The sequence below is a fragment of the Dendrobates tinctorius genome, unplaced genomic scaffold, assembly GCF_039654945.1.
Source record: "Dendrobates tinctorius isolate UK_male_01 unplaced genomic scaffold, ASM3965494v1 ptg000011l, whole genome shotgun sequence".
In the NCBI taxonomy this organism is placed as follows: domain Eukaryota; kingdom Metazoa; phylum Chordata; class Amphibia; order Anura; family Dendrobatidae; genus Dendrobates; species Dendrobates tinctorius.
The window spans coordinates 85,846,497-85,866,973 of NW_027361679.1; the positions used below are offsets into that span (position 1 = coordinate 85,846,497).

Below are 20,477 nucleotides of genomic sequence, written 5' to 3' on the forward strand. Positions count from 1 at the left end.
AAGGTATTCCGGAGTGCCTGAAAGATTTTCAAGACGTATTTTCTGAAAGTGAGGCTGAGGCGCTACCACCACATAGACCCTTTGATTGTGCCATTAATCTAGTCCCTGGAGCCAAGTTACCCAAGGCTCGCCTGTTCAATTTGTCCGGGCCCGAACGTCTAGCCATGAAGGAGTACATTACTGAGAGTCTCCGCAAAGGGCATATTAGGCCTTCTGTTTCACCTGTGGCAGCGGGCTTCTTTTTTGTTAAGAAAAAAGATGGTGGTTTGCGGCCGTGCCTCGACTTTCGGGAATTAAACAAAATTACTGTGAAAAATACATACCCTCTCCCCCTAATTCCTGATCTATGTAACCAACTCACCGGGATCAAGTGGTTCTCTAAACTGGATTTATGTGGGGCATATAACCTTATAAGAGTCCGTGAAGGGGACGAATTGAAAACAGCATTCCTGACGACTGAAGGGCTGTTCGAAAACTTGGTTATGCCCTTTGGTCTCACCAGCGCTCCTGCTGTTTTTCAGAATTTTATTAATGTAATTTTCTATGATTTAATCGGTCGTTTTGTGGTTATCTATTTGGATGACATTCTGGTGTACTCGGTGGACAGTCAATCTCACTTGAACCATTTGCGGATGGTTCTCATGAGACTGAGGGAGAATCATTTGTATGCCAAGCTGGAAAAATGCTCATTTTTCATGCAAGAAGTATCCTTTCTGGGGTTGATTGTGTCAGGAGAGGGGTTCCGCATGGATCCTAAGAAAGTCCAGGCTGTTACGGAGTGGGTGCAACCTCATGACTTGAAAGGGTTGCAACGATTTTTGGGCTTTGCCAACTTTTATAGGAAATTTATTAAGGGCTTTTCGCAGGTGGTAAAGCCCCTAACGGACCTCACTCTCAAGGGAGCTGATGTAAAAAATTGGTCTGTAGCTGCAAAAAACTCTTTCATGACATTAAAAAAGTGCTTTTCTTCAGCCCCTGTATTGGTACAACCCGACCCGTCAAGACCTTTTGTCGTGAAGGTTGACGCCTCGGAAGTGGGGGTGGGGGCAGTTTTGTCTCAGGGCCCTCCTACCCTTACTAACCTGAGGCCTTGCGCCTTCTTCTCTAAAAAATTTTCCTCTGCTGAGAGAAATTACGATGTCGGCAATAGAGTGTTGTTGGCGGTAAAGTTGGCTTTTGAAGAATGGAGGCATTTCCTGGAGGGGTCTGTTCATCCCATTACAGTCATCACTGATCACAAAAATTTGGCCTATATCGAGTCTGCCAAGAGATTGACCCCCAGACAGGCTCGGTGGGCACTTTTTTTTTCTCGTTTTCAGTTTACCATCACATTCCGCCCGGGATCTAAAAACATCAAGGCTGATGCCTTATCCCGAAGCTTTGATTCGGTGTCCCCTCCAGAACCTCCCTCCTCCATTCTTCAGCCAGGAGTAGTGGTGGCCGAAATCTCATCTGAGTTACAGAGAGTGATTTTGGAGGCCCAGGCTTGGGCTCCTGGTGGTAAACCCCCGGGTAAATTGTTTGTACCGGAACGTTTCCGTCTCGGACTTATGCAGGAATTTCATGATTCTGTGTTGAGTGCTCATCCTGGGATTGCAGCTACCCGGGGGGGCAATTGCGAGGGATTTCTGGTGGCCCTCTATGATAACGGATATTAAAAAGTTTGTGACTGCATGTGGGGTGTGCGCTCGTTCTAAAAGTTCTCAGGTCCGGCCGGCCGGGGAATTGGTGCCTTTGCCAATTCCGGATAGACCATGGACACATTTGCCCATGGATTTTATCACAAATCTTCCTCCTTCCAGGGGCAACTCGGTGATATGGGTGGTGGTGGATAGGTTTTCAAAACAAGCTCACTTTGTACCTCTCCCCGCGTTACCATCTGCTGAAACCCTGGCCCGCTTATTTATGCAGCATATAATTAGGTTACATGGAGTGCCTATGAATGTGGTGTCAGACAGAGGGGTACAGTTTGTAGCCAGGTTCTGGAGGGCTTTTTGCAAAAAGCTGGGGATTTCGTTGCCCTTCTCCTCTGCCTACCACCCAGAGTCTAATGGACAGACGGAGCGCATGAACCAATCGTTGGAGCAGATTCTGAGATGCTTGGCCTCTTCCAGGCAGGAGGACTGGTGTGAGGTATTGCCCATGGCAGAGTTTGCATTCAACGGTCGTGTGAGTCAGTCTACTGGGAAGTCTCCTTTTCAGGTCAACTATGGCTTTAACCCACATTTTGGAGAGTTTTCCCTTATGGATTCAGGTTGTCCTGGTGCTGAGGATGTGACACAACGTCTTAGAATTCTTTGAAGGGAGGTTCAGAGGAATATTTCCAAGGCCCAGGAAAACTATAAGCGGTTTCCTGACAGGAGGAGGGGGCCAGGTCCAGCATTTGCAGTAGGGGAGAAGGTGTGGCTATCCACCCGCAATATCAAGCTTAAGATACCTTCTATAAAGCTGGGCCCCAAGTTTATTGGCCCATACAAAGTTGTGGAGGTTGTTAACCCAGTAGCCTACCGACTGCAGCTGCCCACCTCCTTTAAAATTTCTAATGTCTTCCACAGGTCCCTGTTAAAGCCTGTGGGGACGGTGAGAGAGGATCCCTCATCAAATGCTCCGCCAGTGCTGGTAGAGGGGCAGCTGGAGTATGAAGTAGGGCGCATTGTTGACTCCCGGTGGGTGCGCCGGAGACTCCAGTATCTGATACACTGGAAGGGGTACTCTCTGGAGGATTGGTCATAGGTTCCGGCCAGTTCGGTGCATGCCGATCGTCTGGTGCGGGCTTTCCACGCCAGATACCCAGACAAGCCTGGGGGTCCAGTGGCCCCCCATTAAGAGGGGGGTACTGTCATGGTTTGAACAGGGTTCTTGCCCTGCACTCACAGGGTTAAGTGTTCGTGGCCTCTTTCTGGATCTGGGAGGGGTATTTATACTCACTCTTTACCAGGGTTCTCTGTCAGCTATACTGTTGTTCTGGTGTGTCTGACCCCTGGTGTGCATGTATTCTGCGTTGCTTGTTTGATTCCCATGTATGACCCGGCCTGTTCCCTCACTCTGTACTCTGTCTCTCGCTTTGGTACTACTGTTTTCTCCGGTTCTGACCTCCTGGCTTGGCTATCGTTACTCTGTTACAGTTTGTCCCTATTGTACCGTCTATTGCCCGTTCTGGTTTTCTGACCTATTGCTACGTCCTGGCTATCCTTTCTGTCTAAACCCCGTGGTACTGTATTGCTATCTGGTGCTTTGACCCTGGCTTCGTCTGGTTTCTGTCTCTGTCTATGCCCCTTGGTAACATTGCCCCGTAGTTACCTTTCTAGGAGTTTCCCTGCAGCTCCTAGATCTGTGGAGCTTAGGCCACGCCCCCAGCAGTCATGTGCTTCAGGTCCTGATACTCTGAAGCACGCATCGTCACCGCTGCTGCCCTGCTCCACAGGTATCTGTGAGTACTGTCTTTGTACTCAGGACACCCGCACTGGCACAGTGAGCAAGTGCAGTGCGGTGTTCCTGACATTGGGTATATGGGCACGGGACTATGGGATGGAGGATGTGTGATGTGTATATGGGCATGGGACTATGGGATGGAGAATGTGTGATGGGTATATGGGCACGGGACTATGGGATGGAGGATGTGTGATGGGTATATGGGCATGGGACTATGGGATGGAGGATGTGTGATGGGTATATGGGCACGGGACTATGGGATGGAGGATGTGTGATGGGTATATGGGCAAGGGACTATGGGATGGAGGATAATTATAATTTGTTAAAACTAACCACAGTTAGTTACTATGCCCGGGCAGCGCCGGGCTCTTCAGCTAATATATATATACTGTGTATATATATATATATATATATATATATATAAAATTATTTTAATTTAATGAGATAATGACTTTTGGGTTTTGATTGGCTGTAAGCCATAATCATCAATAAACACTTACATAGTAGCATAGTGACATAGCAAGGCCGAAAAAAGACATTTGTCCTTCCGGTACAGCCTATATTTCATCAGCATAAATCCCCAAATCTACGTCCTTCTAAAGAATCTAATAACTGTTAGATACAATATCTTTATGCTCCAGGCAGATATCCAGACCTCTCTTGAACCCCTCGACTGAGTTCGCCATCACCACCTCCTCAGGCAAGGAATTCCAGATTCTCAGTGCCCTAACAGTAAAAAATCATCTTCTATGTTGGTGGAAAAACCTTCCCTCCTCCAGAAGCACAGAATGCCCCCTTGTGACGTCACCTTCCTTGGTATAAACAGATCCTCGGACAGATATTTGTATTGACCCCTTATATACTTATACATGGTTATTAGATTGCCCCTCAGTCGTCTTTTTTCTAGACTACATAATCGTAATTTTGCTAATCTCTCTGGGTATTGTAGTTCCCCCATCCCCTTTATTAATTTTGTTGCCCTTCTTTGTACTCACTCTAGTTCCATTATATCCTCCCTGAGCATCGGTGCCCAAAACTGTACACAGTTGTTATGAATGGGTCACCGAGGAGGAAAAAACCTAAACATGCTAAGCCCAGAAAAACTAAAGAGGTTGGTAACTATGCAGATTGCAGATCCCTGATCCTACCACACAACTAGCAGCAGCCGTGGAGCGTGCCTACGATGAACCTAGATGCCTCGTCACGGCCGGAGGACTAAATAATCCTAAAGCAAGAAAAGGGAAAACTAACTGCCCCAGAGCAGACCCCAGAGGAATAGACAGCCCCCACACATGTATTGATGGTGAAACAAGATGAAAACACAAACACAGGTAGGAAAATAGGATGAGCAAACGATGGTGCCCAAACTAACTAGAGAGGATAGGAAAGGAAAGACACTGTCTGCAATCTGCCCAAAACCCTACAAAATAATGTCCAACACTTCTGATAGCAAAATTAACCCTGAAGTCACTAGACTTCTCCCACTATATCAGCACTCTGAAATATTCTGAGACAGAGCAAAAAGAGGCAAATCTAAAGGGACAAAAAGCAAATACAGATAAATAAGAGTGGAAATTCAGCACAGGCCAAGCCGGGGCTGGCTGACCACACAAAAAACTGAATAGAACAACAAAATCAAGTGTGAACATTAGCAGAGAACTTAAATTGAGCTGACTGGAACAGAGCTGAGAACCAAGACCTGACAAGCAGAACAAGCAGAAGGAATCACCAGCACCAGAGTAGGGCATCGGCTGTCTTAAATCCAATCTGAGATTCCTGAGGTCCAATCGTCATCCTCATTATCACTACCTCCTGTTACCACCAGGGAGCCTGACTGATAGACCTGAAAATGAACTCACAACACACAGTACTCCATGTGCGGTCTAACCAGGAGTTTGTACAGAGGCAGTATAATGCTCTCATCATGTGTATCCAGACCTCTTTTAATGCACCCCATGATCCTGTTTGCCTTGGCAGCCGCTGCCTGGCACTGGCTGCTCCAGGTAAGTTTATCATTAACTAGGATCCCCACTGCCTTCTCCATGTCAGATTTACCCAGTGATTTCCCATTCAGTGTGTAATGGTGATATTGATTCCTTCTTCCCATGTGTATAACCTTACATTTATCATTGTTAAAACGCATCTGTCACCTTTCGGCCCAAGTTTCCAACTTATCCAGATCCATGTGTAGCAGAATACTATCTTCTCTTGTATTGACTGCTTTACATAGTTTTGTATTATCTGCAAATATTGATATTTTACTGTGTAAACCTTCTACCAGATCGTTAATAAATATGTTGAAGAGAATAGGTCCCAAGATCGACCCCTGTGTTATCCCACTGGTCACAGTGACCCAGTTAGAGAATATACAATTTATAACTAACCTCTGCTTTCTGTCACTAAGACAGTTACTTACCCATTTAAACACATTTTCCCCCAGACCCAGCATTCTCATTTTGTGTACAAACCTCTTGAGTGGCACGGCATCAATCGCTTTGGAAAAATCAAGATATACCATGTCCAATCACTCACCTTGGTCCAGTCTATAGCTTACCTCTTCATAAAAACTGATTAGATTGGTTTGACAGGAGCGATTCCTCATAAACCCATGCTGATATGGAGTTAAACAGTTATTCTCATTGAGATAATCCAGAATTACATCCCTCAGAAACCCTTCAAATATTTTACCAACAATAAAGGTTAGACTTACTAGCCTATAATTTCCAGGTTCACTTTTGGAGCCCTTTTTGAATATTGGTACCACATTTGCTATGCGCCAGTCCTGTGGAACAGACACCGTCGCAATAGAGTCCCTAAATATAAGAAATAATGGTTTGTCTATTACATTACTTAGTTCTCTTAGTACTCGTGGGTGTATGTCATCCGGCCCCGGAGATTTATCTATTTTAATCTTATGTAGCTGGTTTTGCACCTCTTCTTGGGTTAGATTGGTGACCCTTAATATAGGGTTTTCTTTGTCTCTCGGCATTTCACCTAGCATTTCATTTTCCACTGTGGAAAAGAAGGTGTTTAATATATTAGCTTTTTCCTCGTCATCTACAACCATTCTTTCTTCACAATTTTTTAAGGGGCCTACACTTTCACTTTTGATTCTTTTACTACTGATATAGTTGAAGAACAGTTTGGGATTAGTGTTACTCTCCTTTGCAATGTACTTCTCTGTTTCCTTTTTTGCAGCTTTAATTAGTTTTTTAGATAAAGTATTTTGAAATAGAAATAGATCACTCTGTATTGACTCTATATAATATGACGTTCACTTTTTGTACTGAAGAACTGAAATAAATGAACTTTTTGATGATATTCTAATTTTGTGAGAAGCACTTGTATATACTGTAAGGTGGCTGCCAGACACATAGTGGATGGGAGATATGTATCACAAAGGTGAATGCACTCTGTGATATGAACCTGTAGTAGTATTCTTGTACATATAGCACTAAGAGGGGTTAATTGGCCATGACAGGTTGATTGGGAGCAACTGAACAGTTGGGAGAGATGGCTACTCACTATATCTTCACAGGAGTCAGTGTGTGTGAAGGTTTGCAGACCTCAAGGACTGGTGCCTTTGCTAAAGGATCAAGAAGCTGTACTCTAACTCGAGTGGGCTAACCCACACTCTTGTATGTACTTGTTACTTTATGTTTCACTTTGTGCCAGACAAAGGCTGTATTTGAGATTTACATTTATGCAATTTATGGCAACTGAAATTAACCAGCCAGACTTTTAAATAAAAACTGTCTGTTCCTGCGATACCTCATCCCATTCCTAAGTGAGTAGCATTGTTACACACATATATATAAAAAATAAATAAAGGGAACACTTAAACAACAAAATGTAACTCCAAGTCAGTCACACTTCTATGAAATCAACACTGATTGTGATTCAATTTCTCCTGCTGTAGTGCCAATGGAATGAACAACAGGTAGAAATGAAGAAATGATAGGAAGGTCACTAACATCCTTGTGTCTGCTCAGAAAGAGTGTCTAATGTTCTATATATATATATATATATATATATATACGTATACCGTATACAGCTCTGGGAAAAAAATAAGAGACTACTTCCAAATGTGTCCAGAGTGGTCTGGTGTTTGTGTGATGTGTTGTCGCATTTGCGTGGTGTTGTGCTTGTCTTGTGGGTTGGTGTATGTGTGCTGTCTGTGTGATGTTTGTATGGTGTTTTTGAAATGTTTGTGTGTTGTGTGTGGTGGTGCAGCCCCTTTTGCAGTGACTCTTTGGCGCCATCGCTATAATCCGTCCATGTCAGTCACAACTGTTGTTTTCCCCTCAGCACTTTTACTTTCACCTTCACATTTCTGCATTATATGTATAGGGCCGAACTTTGGGGGCCCCAATCTCATGACGGGGGGACTCTAGCGAGATTTAACGTGCAGAGTATTCTGTTCCTGTGGGTGGAGAGGGGGAATGCCAAATTTCACCCAAATCGGGCGAGAACTGTGGATTTGTATAGAGTCGGCTACTACAGATTTCACAATTCCTCATTACATGTATAGGGTCTAACTTCGGGGGCCCCAATCTCATGACGGGGGGACGCTAGCGAGATGTAATGTGCGCAGTACTCTGCTCCTGTGGGTTAAGAAGGGGTCATGCCAAATTTCACCCAAATCGTGCGAGAACTGTGGATTGTATAGAGCGGGCTACTACTTTTTTTTGAGTTTTATATATAAAGATTTTTTAGTAAATTGTTTTTTAAGTCTACAAACTTCTGACAATATGTCTCCGAATTTCCAAGCAATAAATTTTGTTTTTTTTTCTGAAAAGGAAAAATTAAAAAAAAAAGTGCTTTCAGACCTCAAATAATGCAGAGAAAACAAGTTCCTAATCATTTAGAAACAACAATTACTACTATTTTAACTCAGGAAGAGTTCAGAAATCAATATTTTGTAGAATAACCATGATTTTTAAAAACAGCTTTCATGTGTCTTGGCATGCTTGCCACCAGTCTTTCACACTGCTTCTGGTCTTCCTGGATTTTCAGATTTGTGGATTTTGGGAAGCATGTAGATTGTAAAAGACATCCCTGTATCAAAAGCCAATCGACCGTCCAACATACCTCAAATGGGACAGTTTGCATCCAAAATACGTAAAAAACTCAATTGTCTACAGCCAAGCCATCAGATACAATCGTATATGTTTCAACCCCATGGATAGAGACAAACACCTTGGGCACCTCAGAAAGACCTTTTCGAATCAGGGCTACCATCCAAGAACAATTGAAAGCCAAATTACAAGAGCCACCAGAATATCAAGGAATCATCTGCTACATTACAAAGCTAAAGAAGAAAATAACTGGGTGCCTCTAGTAGTCACCTACAATCCAAATCTGGAGGTGCTAAGGGGAGCTGCACGGAAATTATAACCTTTACTACAAAAAGACACCCGATTACAATCCATATTTCTAGACCCCCCACTACTGTGTTTTAGACAGCCCCCTAATCTAAGAAGCATCATTGTCAGAAGCTCCCTGTCCTCTCCAGCAGCTGCAGGAACCTTTCCTTGTAACCAGAAAAAATGTAAAACCTGTCCATTTATGATGACCACAGAGAAGATAAAGATCCCCCAATTCACATCAGGACTACAAGATTCCAGGTACTTTCAGCTGCATCACAACTAATGTGGTGTACTTAATTATTTGTACTAAATGTTCAACTGGGGGTCTGTATGTAGGGGAGACAAGGCAAAAACTGAAAACAAGGATGAATTCTCATCGCCACACAATAAAAGAAAAAAGAATGGATCTACCTGTGGTCAAACACTTTTGTATGCCGGATCACAGCACCATGGACATGAAATTACTTGGTTTGAAAGGAAATTTCAAATCTCAGAAAGACAGAAGGGTCTGGGAGTATAAACTCATGGCAACCTTTGACACACTCAGTGCAGCAATGAATTTGTCGCATGGATGTCTTTTTACATCAATTAAGGAATTTGCTCCTCAGACCTTATAGGGGCATCACAACACAGAACCATACTATAAAACATTCACACTCCTTATCTGTGAACTGTTCCAATATCTATGGTCACAACTGGTTATCACTCTCCAATAATGATAAATTTCTGCTTCATGTGACTTGTCTTATCTATTGCATTCTTTCTTTCTGTGCTGTGTTGTGCATAAATATGTGATTCTTCAGATTTTGTATTAGTCTATGCCTGATGAAGAGACCTGAGTAGTCTCAAAAGCTTGCAATGTGTTATCATCTTTTCAGTTAGCCATTAAAAGTATCAACCACTGAGGACTCTCAACTCTAAATATTTTTCTATCTACTGGCTAACACGGTACAAAGATATAAATCTTTCCTTTATTTACCCAGCCACTCATATCAGGCCAATATTTGAATGTCTTGATTATTTATTATATATACAGTTCTCAGAATAACTGAATACACCCCCTTTGAAATCTAAAATCCTCCATAATTCTTAAGGACAGCACCAAGTCTTCTAGGCATGCAATGAACAAGTTAGTGACATATTGCAACATCTTTTTCCACTCATAAAATATGACCTCTTTTAGAGCCTGGATGCTGGATGGAGAGTGATACTCAACTTGTTGCATCAGAATTTTCTATAGGTGTTCAATTAGGCTAAGAACAGGTGACAAATACTTGGCCACTGACTCACTTTTACCCTTTTCTTCTTCAGATATGAAAAAGTGGCCTTAAATGTGTGTTTAGGATCATTGTCATTTTGGAAAAAGTGCATGTCTACCAAGGGCACAGACCATCTGTCACTCACATGTGGTAACGGCTTCCTGACAGGCAGTAAATTCTTTTGTTCCCCGTTTGGGGATAGCATGATTACTGATTGTCCTACTTGTGGATTCTAATGAGAGTTAGACATACTGATCCCGCATATTTCAGATGTAGGCTTGACTAAGGCTTAGATTAGCCGAAACATTGCAAGTGTCTGAATGTTCAAGAATTTTTTAAAAGGGTTGTGTCTTATATGCCCTGATTTTCTTTTGTAAAAGCCTCTGCCTGACATTTTGTGAGAAAAAATGATAAGAAAAACAATTTTGAGTGCCGAAATTTAAATGTTATTGGGCATGAAAAGATGTAACAGTACATAGGAAGTAGTTTACAATAGATCATTCTGCAGTTAATTTATAATTTTGCTATTGCTTCCAGTTGATCAAGAGAGATCTTATCACCACTCCAAAATACATCTACTTGATTGGGCGTGAAAAAGTGAAGAAGGGACCAGAGAAAGGCCAAATAAAGGAGGTGCTGAAGAAGAAGCTAGAAATTCCATCCCTTAAGAGTATTTCTCTAAGGTATGCAAGAGGTTTCTTTCTTACATATGTTTAGGTAAACCAGTCCTCATATATTAATAATGGTGCAAGTCTCTTTTTCAGTCTAGCACTGGAATATTCTGTCTATTTATTTTACTATTGTTATGAGCAGTCATACATTTGCCATTCACTTTTCTGTCTTGTTTGAATTCTTACCTCTAATATTATATTTTTCTCCTGTTGTCTTTTTTGGATTGAGAGAACAAATGTTAAATATTTTTGAAGAATGTGGTCACAGTTTTTGATGACATCTTTTTAATCCGTTGACAACAAAATATACTTGAAACTTATTTTTAATCTAATTATATATTTAGTAAAATGAGTTATAAGAAATAGATAAAATAATCTCGGCGGGAATTTTTCATTTTCACGGCTCAACGTTATAAAATTCTGTGAGGCAACAGTGGGTTGTAGAAGCTCACCACTCCTCTAGATAAATTGCTTGAGTGTTGTGTTTTCCAAAATAAGGTCACATGTGGGGAGTTTCCACTGTTTAGGCACATCAGGGGCTCTGTAAATGCGACATGACGTCTGCTATCTATTCCAGCCAATTTTATGCTAAAAGTCGAAAGTTGCTCCTTCCCTTCCGTGCCCCCAAACAGCCGTTTCCCACCACATATGGGGTATCTGTGTACTGAAGATAAATTGCACAACAAATTGTATGGTCCATTTTCTCCTATTACCCTTTTTGCAAATATAAAATTTGTGGCAAAAGCAACATTTTTCAGGGAAAAAGAAACATTCTCATTTTCTCCTTCCACATTTCTTTAATTTCTGTGAAGTTCCTAATGGATTAACAAACTTCCTGAATGTGGTTTTATGCACTTTGAGGGGTGCAGTTTTTAAAATGGTGTCACTTTTGGGTATTTTCTCTCACATAAGACCATCAAAGTCACTTCAAATGGTTGCTGGCCTTCCAAAACAATTTTGATTTTGAAAATTTTGTTGAAAAAATTAGAAAATTCTGATAAACTTTTCACTACTCTATCTTCCTAACAAAAAATAATGTTTAAAAAATTATGCTGATGTAAAGTAAACATGTGGTGAATGTTATTTATTTACTATTTTGTGTGATATAACTCTCTGATTTAAAGGCGTAAGAATTCAAATTTTGAAAATTGCTAAATTTTCTGTTTTTTTTCTCAAATTTTTTATATCTTCATAAATAAATGCAAATTATATCTATCAAAATTTACCACTAACATGAAGTACAACATGTCATGAAAAAACACTCTCAGAATCACTGGGATATGTCTAAGTGTTCCAGAGTAATTACTTCATTAAGTGATACTTGGCAGAATTGCAAAAATGGCCTGGTCAGGAAGGTGAAAATAGCCTGAGTGGTGAATCATTCATGTAAAACTGTATACCCTACGAATGTACAAAATAGACATACAGCTGGCACAAAGATGTAAAAAAAAAACAGGCATACGGATGCAATATGAATATGAAAAATGGGTAAACAGATTGAATATGATAAATAGGCATAAAGATGTATTATGGATATGAAATACGGATATATGGCTCAAAACCGACGTACAGATGCATTTTTTTTCAGTGATTTTTCAAACATTTTCACAGTAAGAATGCATTGGCTTTACACATTTTGAGAAAATCACAGTAAGAAATGCATTGGGTGCACATTGTGTGAATACAGCTTAAAGCTGTGATTTTTATTTATCCTACAAGTCTATGACCCTATATTCATTAGAATTGCTGTTTAGAATGCCAGTTTTAGTGAGGGTCGTGCAGAAATAAGATGCACCGATTTTGAACGCCACTTTATGAACCTTATGCATCTTATCAGTGGTGTGCACTGTCACTTTTGAACAATTTAATGGATGGGTGCGGCCATGCCCTGTCATGGCTCCTCGCCAACTCATCTATTTAGAGGAACTGCCCGAAACTGAAGTGAAAATGCCAAAAGCTGATAAAGTTTTGTGTACCTTTGCATTGCGCAAACATTTTGAGACTTTTCAAACTGTTTTTACACCAGGTGTAAACACTTTGATGAACTGAGACCTATGTGTTTCATTTATGTGTCAGTTTGGGCTGCCAAACTCCCTTTAAAGTGCCAACCAGGCTGTAGCCCATTTACAGTGATACACAGTGCTTCTTATAATAACAAGGCCAATTTCACATGAACATGAAACAGGAGCACTTCTGCATCTATAGTACGAGTGCAAATCCCTTCCCGACTGCAAGTCTGATAACTTGGCTACCAGCATCTTAAGACCATATGGTGCTGCTAGTTCAGTTCATTGCACATGTAGGGGATTGGAATAGAACACCGCTTTATTACCTCCTCCCCTTTAAGAGCGTTTTGTAAATACACTGTTATGCTTCGGTACTGCTACACGGCTGTGTATTACCGACCGTCTGATTGGTATTGCCACGTTATGTGTTACCATATTGTACATACTGTAAGATATGCTTTATTATGACTTTTGTATTGAATTTCTGTACAGTATAGGGTAAGGTAGTGTTTCCTTTGGGGGCATTAGAGGGGGCACTTATAGTATAGCTTTTATAGAATGGGTAAGCGTAGTTCTGGAATGGGCCACTAGATGGGGGCATACTAGTGGGCCTTATTAGGTATAGCTGTTAGGAAGTTTGCTTAAGGGTTAATTGTAGGAGAACTTGCTATGGGTTAAGCTAGTGTAGGTTGTAGGAATTAGTCAGAAGGGAGAGCACGCCCGACAGGTTCACAAGGGCTCTAAGCCCAGGACAACATAGCAGCTATGCAACGTTGTTAAGTGGAGAAGCACGGGCACAGACAGACGGGTGCTGGATAAGACCAGAGCACCCAGGGAAGTTACAGTTCAAATCAGCAGCAGGAATGGAGAAGGAAACATGATCCAAAAGTTGTGCAGGGTGCAGAATATTGATGATGTGGCAGATCCTCAATAGGGCTGAAGCTGGCAAGTCCGGGCCGAAACGGATGAGCGGAATCCCCTATACACTGAGGTCCTACAGTAGTGAAGCTGCGGTACCGCCAAGGGCGCTACTACCCCAAAATGTATGTGAGGGCGAAGAAAGTAAGAAAGGGAAAGAGCAGGAGGAGTGCTGTGTGTACTGTGATGTAACTGATGTGTCTGGGACCATTGAAGAAGATAGTAAAAGCGTTGATTTTGCATCAGAACCGGTATCTGTGTCCATTATTTCATCTTCATGTACTGGAAGCAAGTGTGCAGAAGCTGGGTCACACCGCAGTGGAATCCCTGTCCGTGGACCAGCAACTAGAACAGGTACACCGGTAGATGCTGAAGATATTTCTGTGGGAGGAGGTCAGGACCCCAGAGTCCCGGTGTCCTCGGCTGCGACTACCGTCCTGCCCTCCTCTTATACACACATGTTCGGCACTGGATTTCCCAAATCTGTCAATGGGAGCCTGATGATCCTTTCCAGCTAACAAATCTTTCTTTCTACACTAAAAAAGCAAACTGTACAAATAGGAAAACTCTGCACATACATTGCATTTCTGGTCAACATAACCATTGTTTTTCAGAAGCAGGCCTTTATCATAAATCAATGATCTTTGTTTATACAATATGTAGAACATTATGGTATAGTTTTCTTATTCTTAAAATAGGAAGACCACATACTGATCACTAATTATTTTATGTGAATTTCTTTTGTTTGCAACCAGTACACGCCAGGATGACTTCTTCATCTTACATGAGACAGATCATGACACTCTTCTAGAATCAGTCTTCAAAACCGAGCTCATTAGTCTGCTGTGCAAAAGATATGAGGAGATGACCAAGAGTAAACTAGTGCTGAACTTCGGAGACACGTAAGAGAACCGTTTGTCATGGTTGTAATTTGTGCGGTAAGAATGCATGTAGAAAAATGGTCATGAACACCGAAGTAGAAATCACACTATGATAGACATCAAATGACAGGCAGCTATGCATTTAGAGAGAACTATCACCAGGTTCACCAGGTCAAAAGTGGCCAGTTCTTGCTGTAGTTTTATTCATGCTGGTCTCCTGAGCATGGAGATGCTTTAGTCTTTTTTTAAATCCGTCGTATGGTTCCAGAGACATGGATCTTATTATTTAGTGCTAATTTTTATGGTCTTTACCAAGGGGGTGTTGCTCATAGGGTAACAACCTTAAGACACGGCCCCAGAGAATGCTGAGAGCAGTGCCTCCTGGGTAGAGTCTGTAAAAAGTGACACCAAATAAAAAGGCCTACAAAAAAAACGGAACACTTAGGGGAGCAGCCACTTTAAGGGACATAAAAAAGTCCCCTTTAAGGATACCCTCTTCTACCTTTCCCACTATCTAGAATCTTGTAATTTACACAGGGAAACACTGACTGGTAAAATATTTCAAGACATTTTGTCTATCCATATATTCAACTCCCTTCTCAACTGCCAATCCGTCACCCCAATCGTGATGATGAGGATTTACAGTATTTTACATGCAATTACATTATAAAATTACAAAGATATATGGATTAATATTCAACAAGAAACTCAAGTATCAGCTCCAAGTCTGCAGTCCAACCTAGTTCTAATGGGAGGGGGGGCAATCACAGTATTTGGTGGGACCACTCTGTAGAGTTTCTGTGGCTTTCTCGGCCTTGATGAGTGCCATTGCTCTGTCTCAGTAGCCGAACATTTTCTTACAAAGTCTACCAACGCTCTCTGAGCCAGTCTTGCATCAATCAGACCCCATCTGGTCCGCAGTCCTCCACCTGCCCATGCGCGGTATCATAAATCTGTGCTGGAAGTGACGGCTCGTCTTCCACATCTCCTTCAATAACTGGCTCAGGCTGGAGTCTCTGGCCTGTTATTCACAAGGCCTCTTCGGTGCTTGACCGCTGACGAGCATCTCCTCAATCCGTATCGGTGAGGGCTGGTCGTCGACTGTTGACCGCATTGACTAGGTCGGGAACCTTGACCGGCGTCGTTTGGTCTTCGGTGCTTGACCGTCGATGAACGAAGTCTGGACCTTGACTGGCGTAGCTCTACCCACAACTTTGACCTACTGACTCCAAAACTCCTCCCATTTTGTCTCACTGATCTTTTATATCGAAGACTGGTTTCATCACTGTCACTTGATCCACGGCACTGCCTAATTCTGTCCCTTCTGCAACTCTTCTCCTTGAGAATAGTTCTGCAGGGTTTTGTCAACTCTGAAGGTCGCATGTTTTTGCAACACTTTGTTTTCTATGCTCCATTCTCCTAAAAAGCATAACAAATGTGGATAGGTTAAACCACGTAAGGGGATAAACTGTGCAACAATGGCCAAAACAAAAAAGAAATGGTGGAGAAGATTTATCAAAACTGGTGCAAGGTAAAAATGAAACAGGTGCCCATATTAACCAATAACATTGCTGCCTTAAACAGCAAGTAACTGTATATAGTCCACACTAAAAATATCAGTGCTTTGTCTAAAATTGCTAGGCTGACCTCCAGTATATACTGTATCTTGAAAAACCTGTAGTCTGTTCCTATAGTCTTGTACCCTTTAACATGTTCTCCAGTTATCATGAATTACATCTGGTGAACGATATGCTTGTCTAGAATTTGTAAACTTTAACCTTAGCGATACAAAGTTTTATATGGAGACTACTGACACAGGAAAGTAGGCTATGTCAAGGCTATTTCCTAAGTATTTTTTTAACACAAAAGTGGCTTGAATCTGATTGGTTGTTATAGATTAACGCCACATAAATAATATAAAAAAAATGAGAGTTTGAATCTGATAAACCGTTGTTTTAATTTTTTTTTTCAGGAATCAGTAGTATCTCTTTAGATAAATGTGTTTGTTCTCCCTCTGAACTGATCAGTAATTCCAAAAATTCTCAATTCACAGGTAAAATGTGTCTTTATTGAATAGAGATTTTGCCCTTTAAAAGATAGGAGATGACAACTGGTGCTTATAAAGTTCTATGGAGAAATGTAACTGTTGTTTCAGAACAACATGCAGCAGAATGTATGGCTGCATCCAGCTTCCCCACCCTCAATATTAAAACTTCCATCACATATTTCTGTAATGGAAAAATCTGTCTTCATTGAATCCAGATTTTACCTATGAATTGAACGTGAAAGATCAGTTCACGAGAAGAAAAAAGCAGATTTCGCTGATGAGATATATTACACAAACTTTCTTATTTTCACATGTACTATTGATTTGTGAAATAAAAATGTTAACAATGGTTATTCTTCAAGGTTAATAGAACAATGGACAAAAATGGATTTTGTCTCTGATATCTTTGTAACCCCCATTCATTACAATGGAGAAAGCTAACATTTGTACGGCCACTTCCCCATTGACAGTTAGAACTATTACAGTAACTTACAGATCTATTTGAAGAACTATGTGAACCAGCAGCTGGATCCCACCATTCAGAATATTCTGGCATTTCTGACTGATCTGTTATGAACAAAAGTGGATATGGGGCTTATGGATATACCATTCGTTGTAACTGGTTTTATTTTACATAGTAAACACAGCTACACCACCTTGTACATTGATTATGCAAGCAATATATTTTCTCCAGACTACAACTTAGAGTAAAGAAAGAAGGTTGGGGAGGAGGAGGCACAAGAACCATTACATTCTTGAGGGGACATGGAGACATTGCACAGCCTAAACCTGGAGGAAAAACCCTCACAATCAGCGTTGGAGATGGACTGCCCAAAAATTCCAGTAAGTATCTGCTTACACAAGAGTTAGGTCAGAAACTACTGTAGGATTTCTACGCACTCAGTTATGTTTGAGGTAGACACAGGAAGCGGTTTCAGTGAAATGTCCAGGCTGGTTTATTAAGACTTCATAAACTACTCAGAAACCAAACAAAAAAAGCACAAGGTAAATAGTCCATACAGTTTTGCGGGTTTGCCCGCTAATGTTAATGTCTAGTTGTTGAGTCCTTAGCAAAGACCAATACACTGGAGGTCTACACACCTTCAGACATATACCACATCCCTGAGGTAGGGCTATTTGAGCAGTCAGTCCCACCCCTCTCTTTGACTACTCTTAAACCCAGACCTGATTTGCCATTTATACAAGTCATTATACAGGAAAGAATGTTTCCTAACAATTTTTCCTGTAAAATCCATTTTACCCTTGGTTTAGTGTGTTTTTATTTATTATCAGTCCATACAACATTGCTCCCAATAGCAACCTGGGGGTCAGAGATGCGTCCAGGAATCTTCCCCATGCTGTTTCCATTCCATTTGAGTGCTGTTTCCATCCATTTCAGTGATTTTACCGCCTTCCCAGCCCTCCTGTTAGAATCTTCCAGAAAAATGCTTGAGTTTCCCATTGACTTCCACTATGCTCGGTACTTGAGTCAAGCCCATCTGAGCATCCGACCTGCTTGAGTCGAGTAGCAAGCACCTAAGCATTTTAGTGCTCGATCATCAATACTAATAAAGCTACTGCCATGAAGTTTTCCATATTTATGATCTGTGTATAATGTGGCCTTTAGGATTGATTGGCAGCTTTCGGCTTATGCAAATTTTATTCAGAAAACTGTCAATCATTGGTGGGGAATGGATATACAGACCTCAGTTTTCAGAGAACTGGTAGATTTGTAACAGATTAAACAATGATTTTATAAAAACTGAAGCAAGCAGTCCAGAAACTGACACATTCCCTATGTGAGAGCTGAAACCCTACAGCAACACCCACGATCAGATCTAGGAGGAGCATCGTACAGGGAGTGGGCTCCCTGTGTGCTTCCATCAGCACAGCTCAATGTGATCGCGTTTTGCTGATGGTCTCTATGGTGACCCCCGGCCGCAAGATGGTCCTTCAGGGTTCAGCAGGGAAGGCAGCCTGTGAGCGCCTGCTAAGGACATGAGCAGACATCCCTCACTCCTGCCTGTCATATGCTGCTCTGATGCTCTGACATCTGTCAGTGAAAAAATGATGTCCCAATGTAAAAAATAAAAAGTGTAAAAATATTTTAAAAATTCTAATATAAAGAACAAAAAAAGAAAAAATAATTAATCCAATAAATACATTTATTTATGTAAAAAAAAAGAACACATAATTGGTATATCCGCGTTCAGAACGACCTGCTCTATTAAACTGTCCCACTAGTTAACCCCTTCAGTGAGCACCGTAAAAAAAATTGTTGATTTTTGTAGATTCTACCTCCTAAAAATTGGAATAGAAACAATGAAAAAACGTCATTTGCATGTAAATGGTACCGATAAAATACGTGAACCCATCCCGCAAAAAAACAAGCCACCACATGATTCTGTCAGCTGAAATATGGATAAATTATAGCTGTCTAAATATGGGGATGCAAAAACTAGTTTTTGCAATAAAAAGCATCTTTTAGTGTGTGACAGCAGCCACACATAAAAACCCGATATAAATCTGGTATCGCTGTAATCACACCGACCCGAAAAATAAAGTAATCTAATCACTTATACCACATGAGAAACAGCTTAAAAAATAAATAAAACCAATTATTTGCCTGCTGTTTATTTTTTCATTCTGCCTCGAAAAGATTGCAGTAAGGCTCGGCGCACATTTATCCTGCACTCTATGCTGAGCGATTACACTGGGGTTTCCTTATAAATCTCTGAAATACGTGATTCAGATGGATCCCCCAGCACAAGATTCCCTACAATGAGGCAGATGGAGGCACTGTGGACGCTATAGGATCTGTAATCTGACAGTGTCCGTCTTTTTAGGCGGATATAAAAGCGCGGTCGACCACAGTTGTGTGCACTTCAAAACAGAAGCACACTGCTGAACAGAGGCCAGACGGAGTCCAGAGTAACTCTGCGGCCTCATTATAGTGAGTGGCTCCCTTGGGGGTTTTATCTGAATCATGTCACTCGGAGATTTAGATGGAAACCCCAAAGTAAGTGATTGTAAGCTTGCAAGCAGGGTTCTCATTACTCTTGGTGTCTGTTTTGATCTATGTGTTTATTGTTATGCTGTAATGTGTATTGTCTATAAAAGTCCCCTCTAAAATGTAAAGTGCTGCGGAATATGTTGGCACTATAGAAATAAAATTGTTATTATTATGCGATCCTAAAGGCAGGGCCGGTTTTAGGCAAAGTGGGGCCCTAGGCAAAGTTTAAAATGGGGCCCCAAATGCTAACATACTGCACATCACACAGAAGCATTTCGATTGTATTTACATGCACTGAGTTCGGGCCGCTAAATGATCGTCAAAATTGAAGTTGTTCAATGCTTGTTTCCCGGCCTCTTTCCACCATCTGAGAAAGAATGATGGGAACAGAACAATCACTAAGGGTGTGTGCACACGTTGCGGTTTTTGCTGCGGTTACGCCACAGTTTCCATGCAGTTTACAGTACAATGTAAACCTATGGAAAACCAAATCCGCCGTGCACATGCTGCGGAAAATTCCGCGCCGATTTGCTGCGGTTTATTTTCCGCAGCATGTTACGTCTTTTTTGCGGGACCGCAGCTGCAGTGTATGTTCCGGGACATACAAATCAATCTCTCTCTCTCTCATTCACACTGCCAAACCGCACTAGAACCTGCATCAAATCCGCTGTACACATGCTAGGAATCCGCAGAAAAAATGCATGTGTTTTACCCTGCAGTTTCTGCCAAGAGATATGGATTCTCTGCAGAAAAAGCCACAGACTAATCCGCAACGTGTGCACACACCCTAAGGGTGGTTTCACATTAGCGTTTCAGGCCGCAGCATCGGCCTGCACACGGCCGCCGCTAAGCCCCGCCACCTGCCGCGCCTCCTCCGGTAG

At 41.6% G+C, this 20,477-nt stretch overlaps 1 protein-coding gene across 5 annotated transcripts in view; it reads left to right on the forward strand.

Annotated features, from left to right (window-relative positions):
- MYO1F (myosin IF) overlaps nt 1–20,477 on the forward strand; it is a 233,401-nt gene that overhangs the window by 195,280 nt on the left and 17,644 nt on the right. For all 5 annotated transcript variants that reach the window (XM_073544137.1, XM_073544127.1, XM_073544167.1 and 2 more), the window contains 3 exons: nt 10,598–10,743; nt 14,411–14,557; nt 17,278–17,426. In XM_073544137.1, coding sequence (XP_073400238.1) covers nt 10,598–10,743; nt 14,411–14,557; nt 17,278–17,426 — 442 coding nt within the window. The remainder of the gene's footprint in view (nt 1–10,597; nt 10,744–14,410; nt 14,558–17,277; nt 17,427–20,477) is intronic.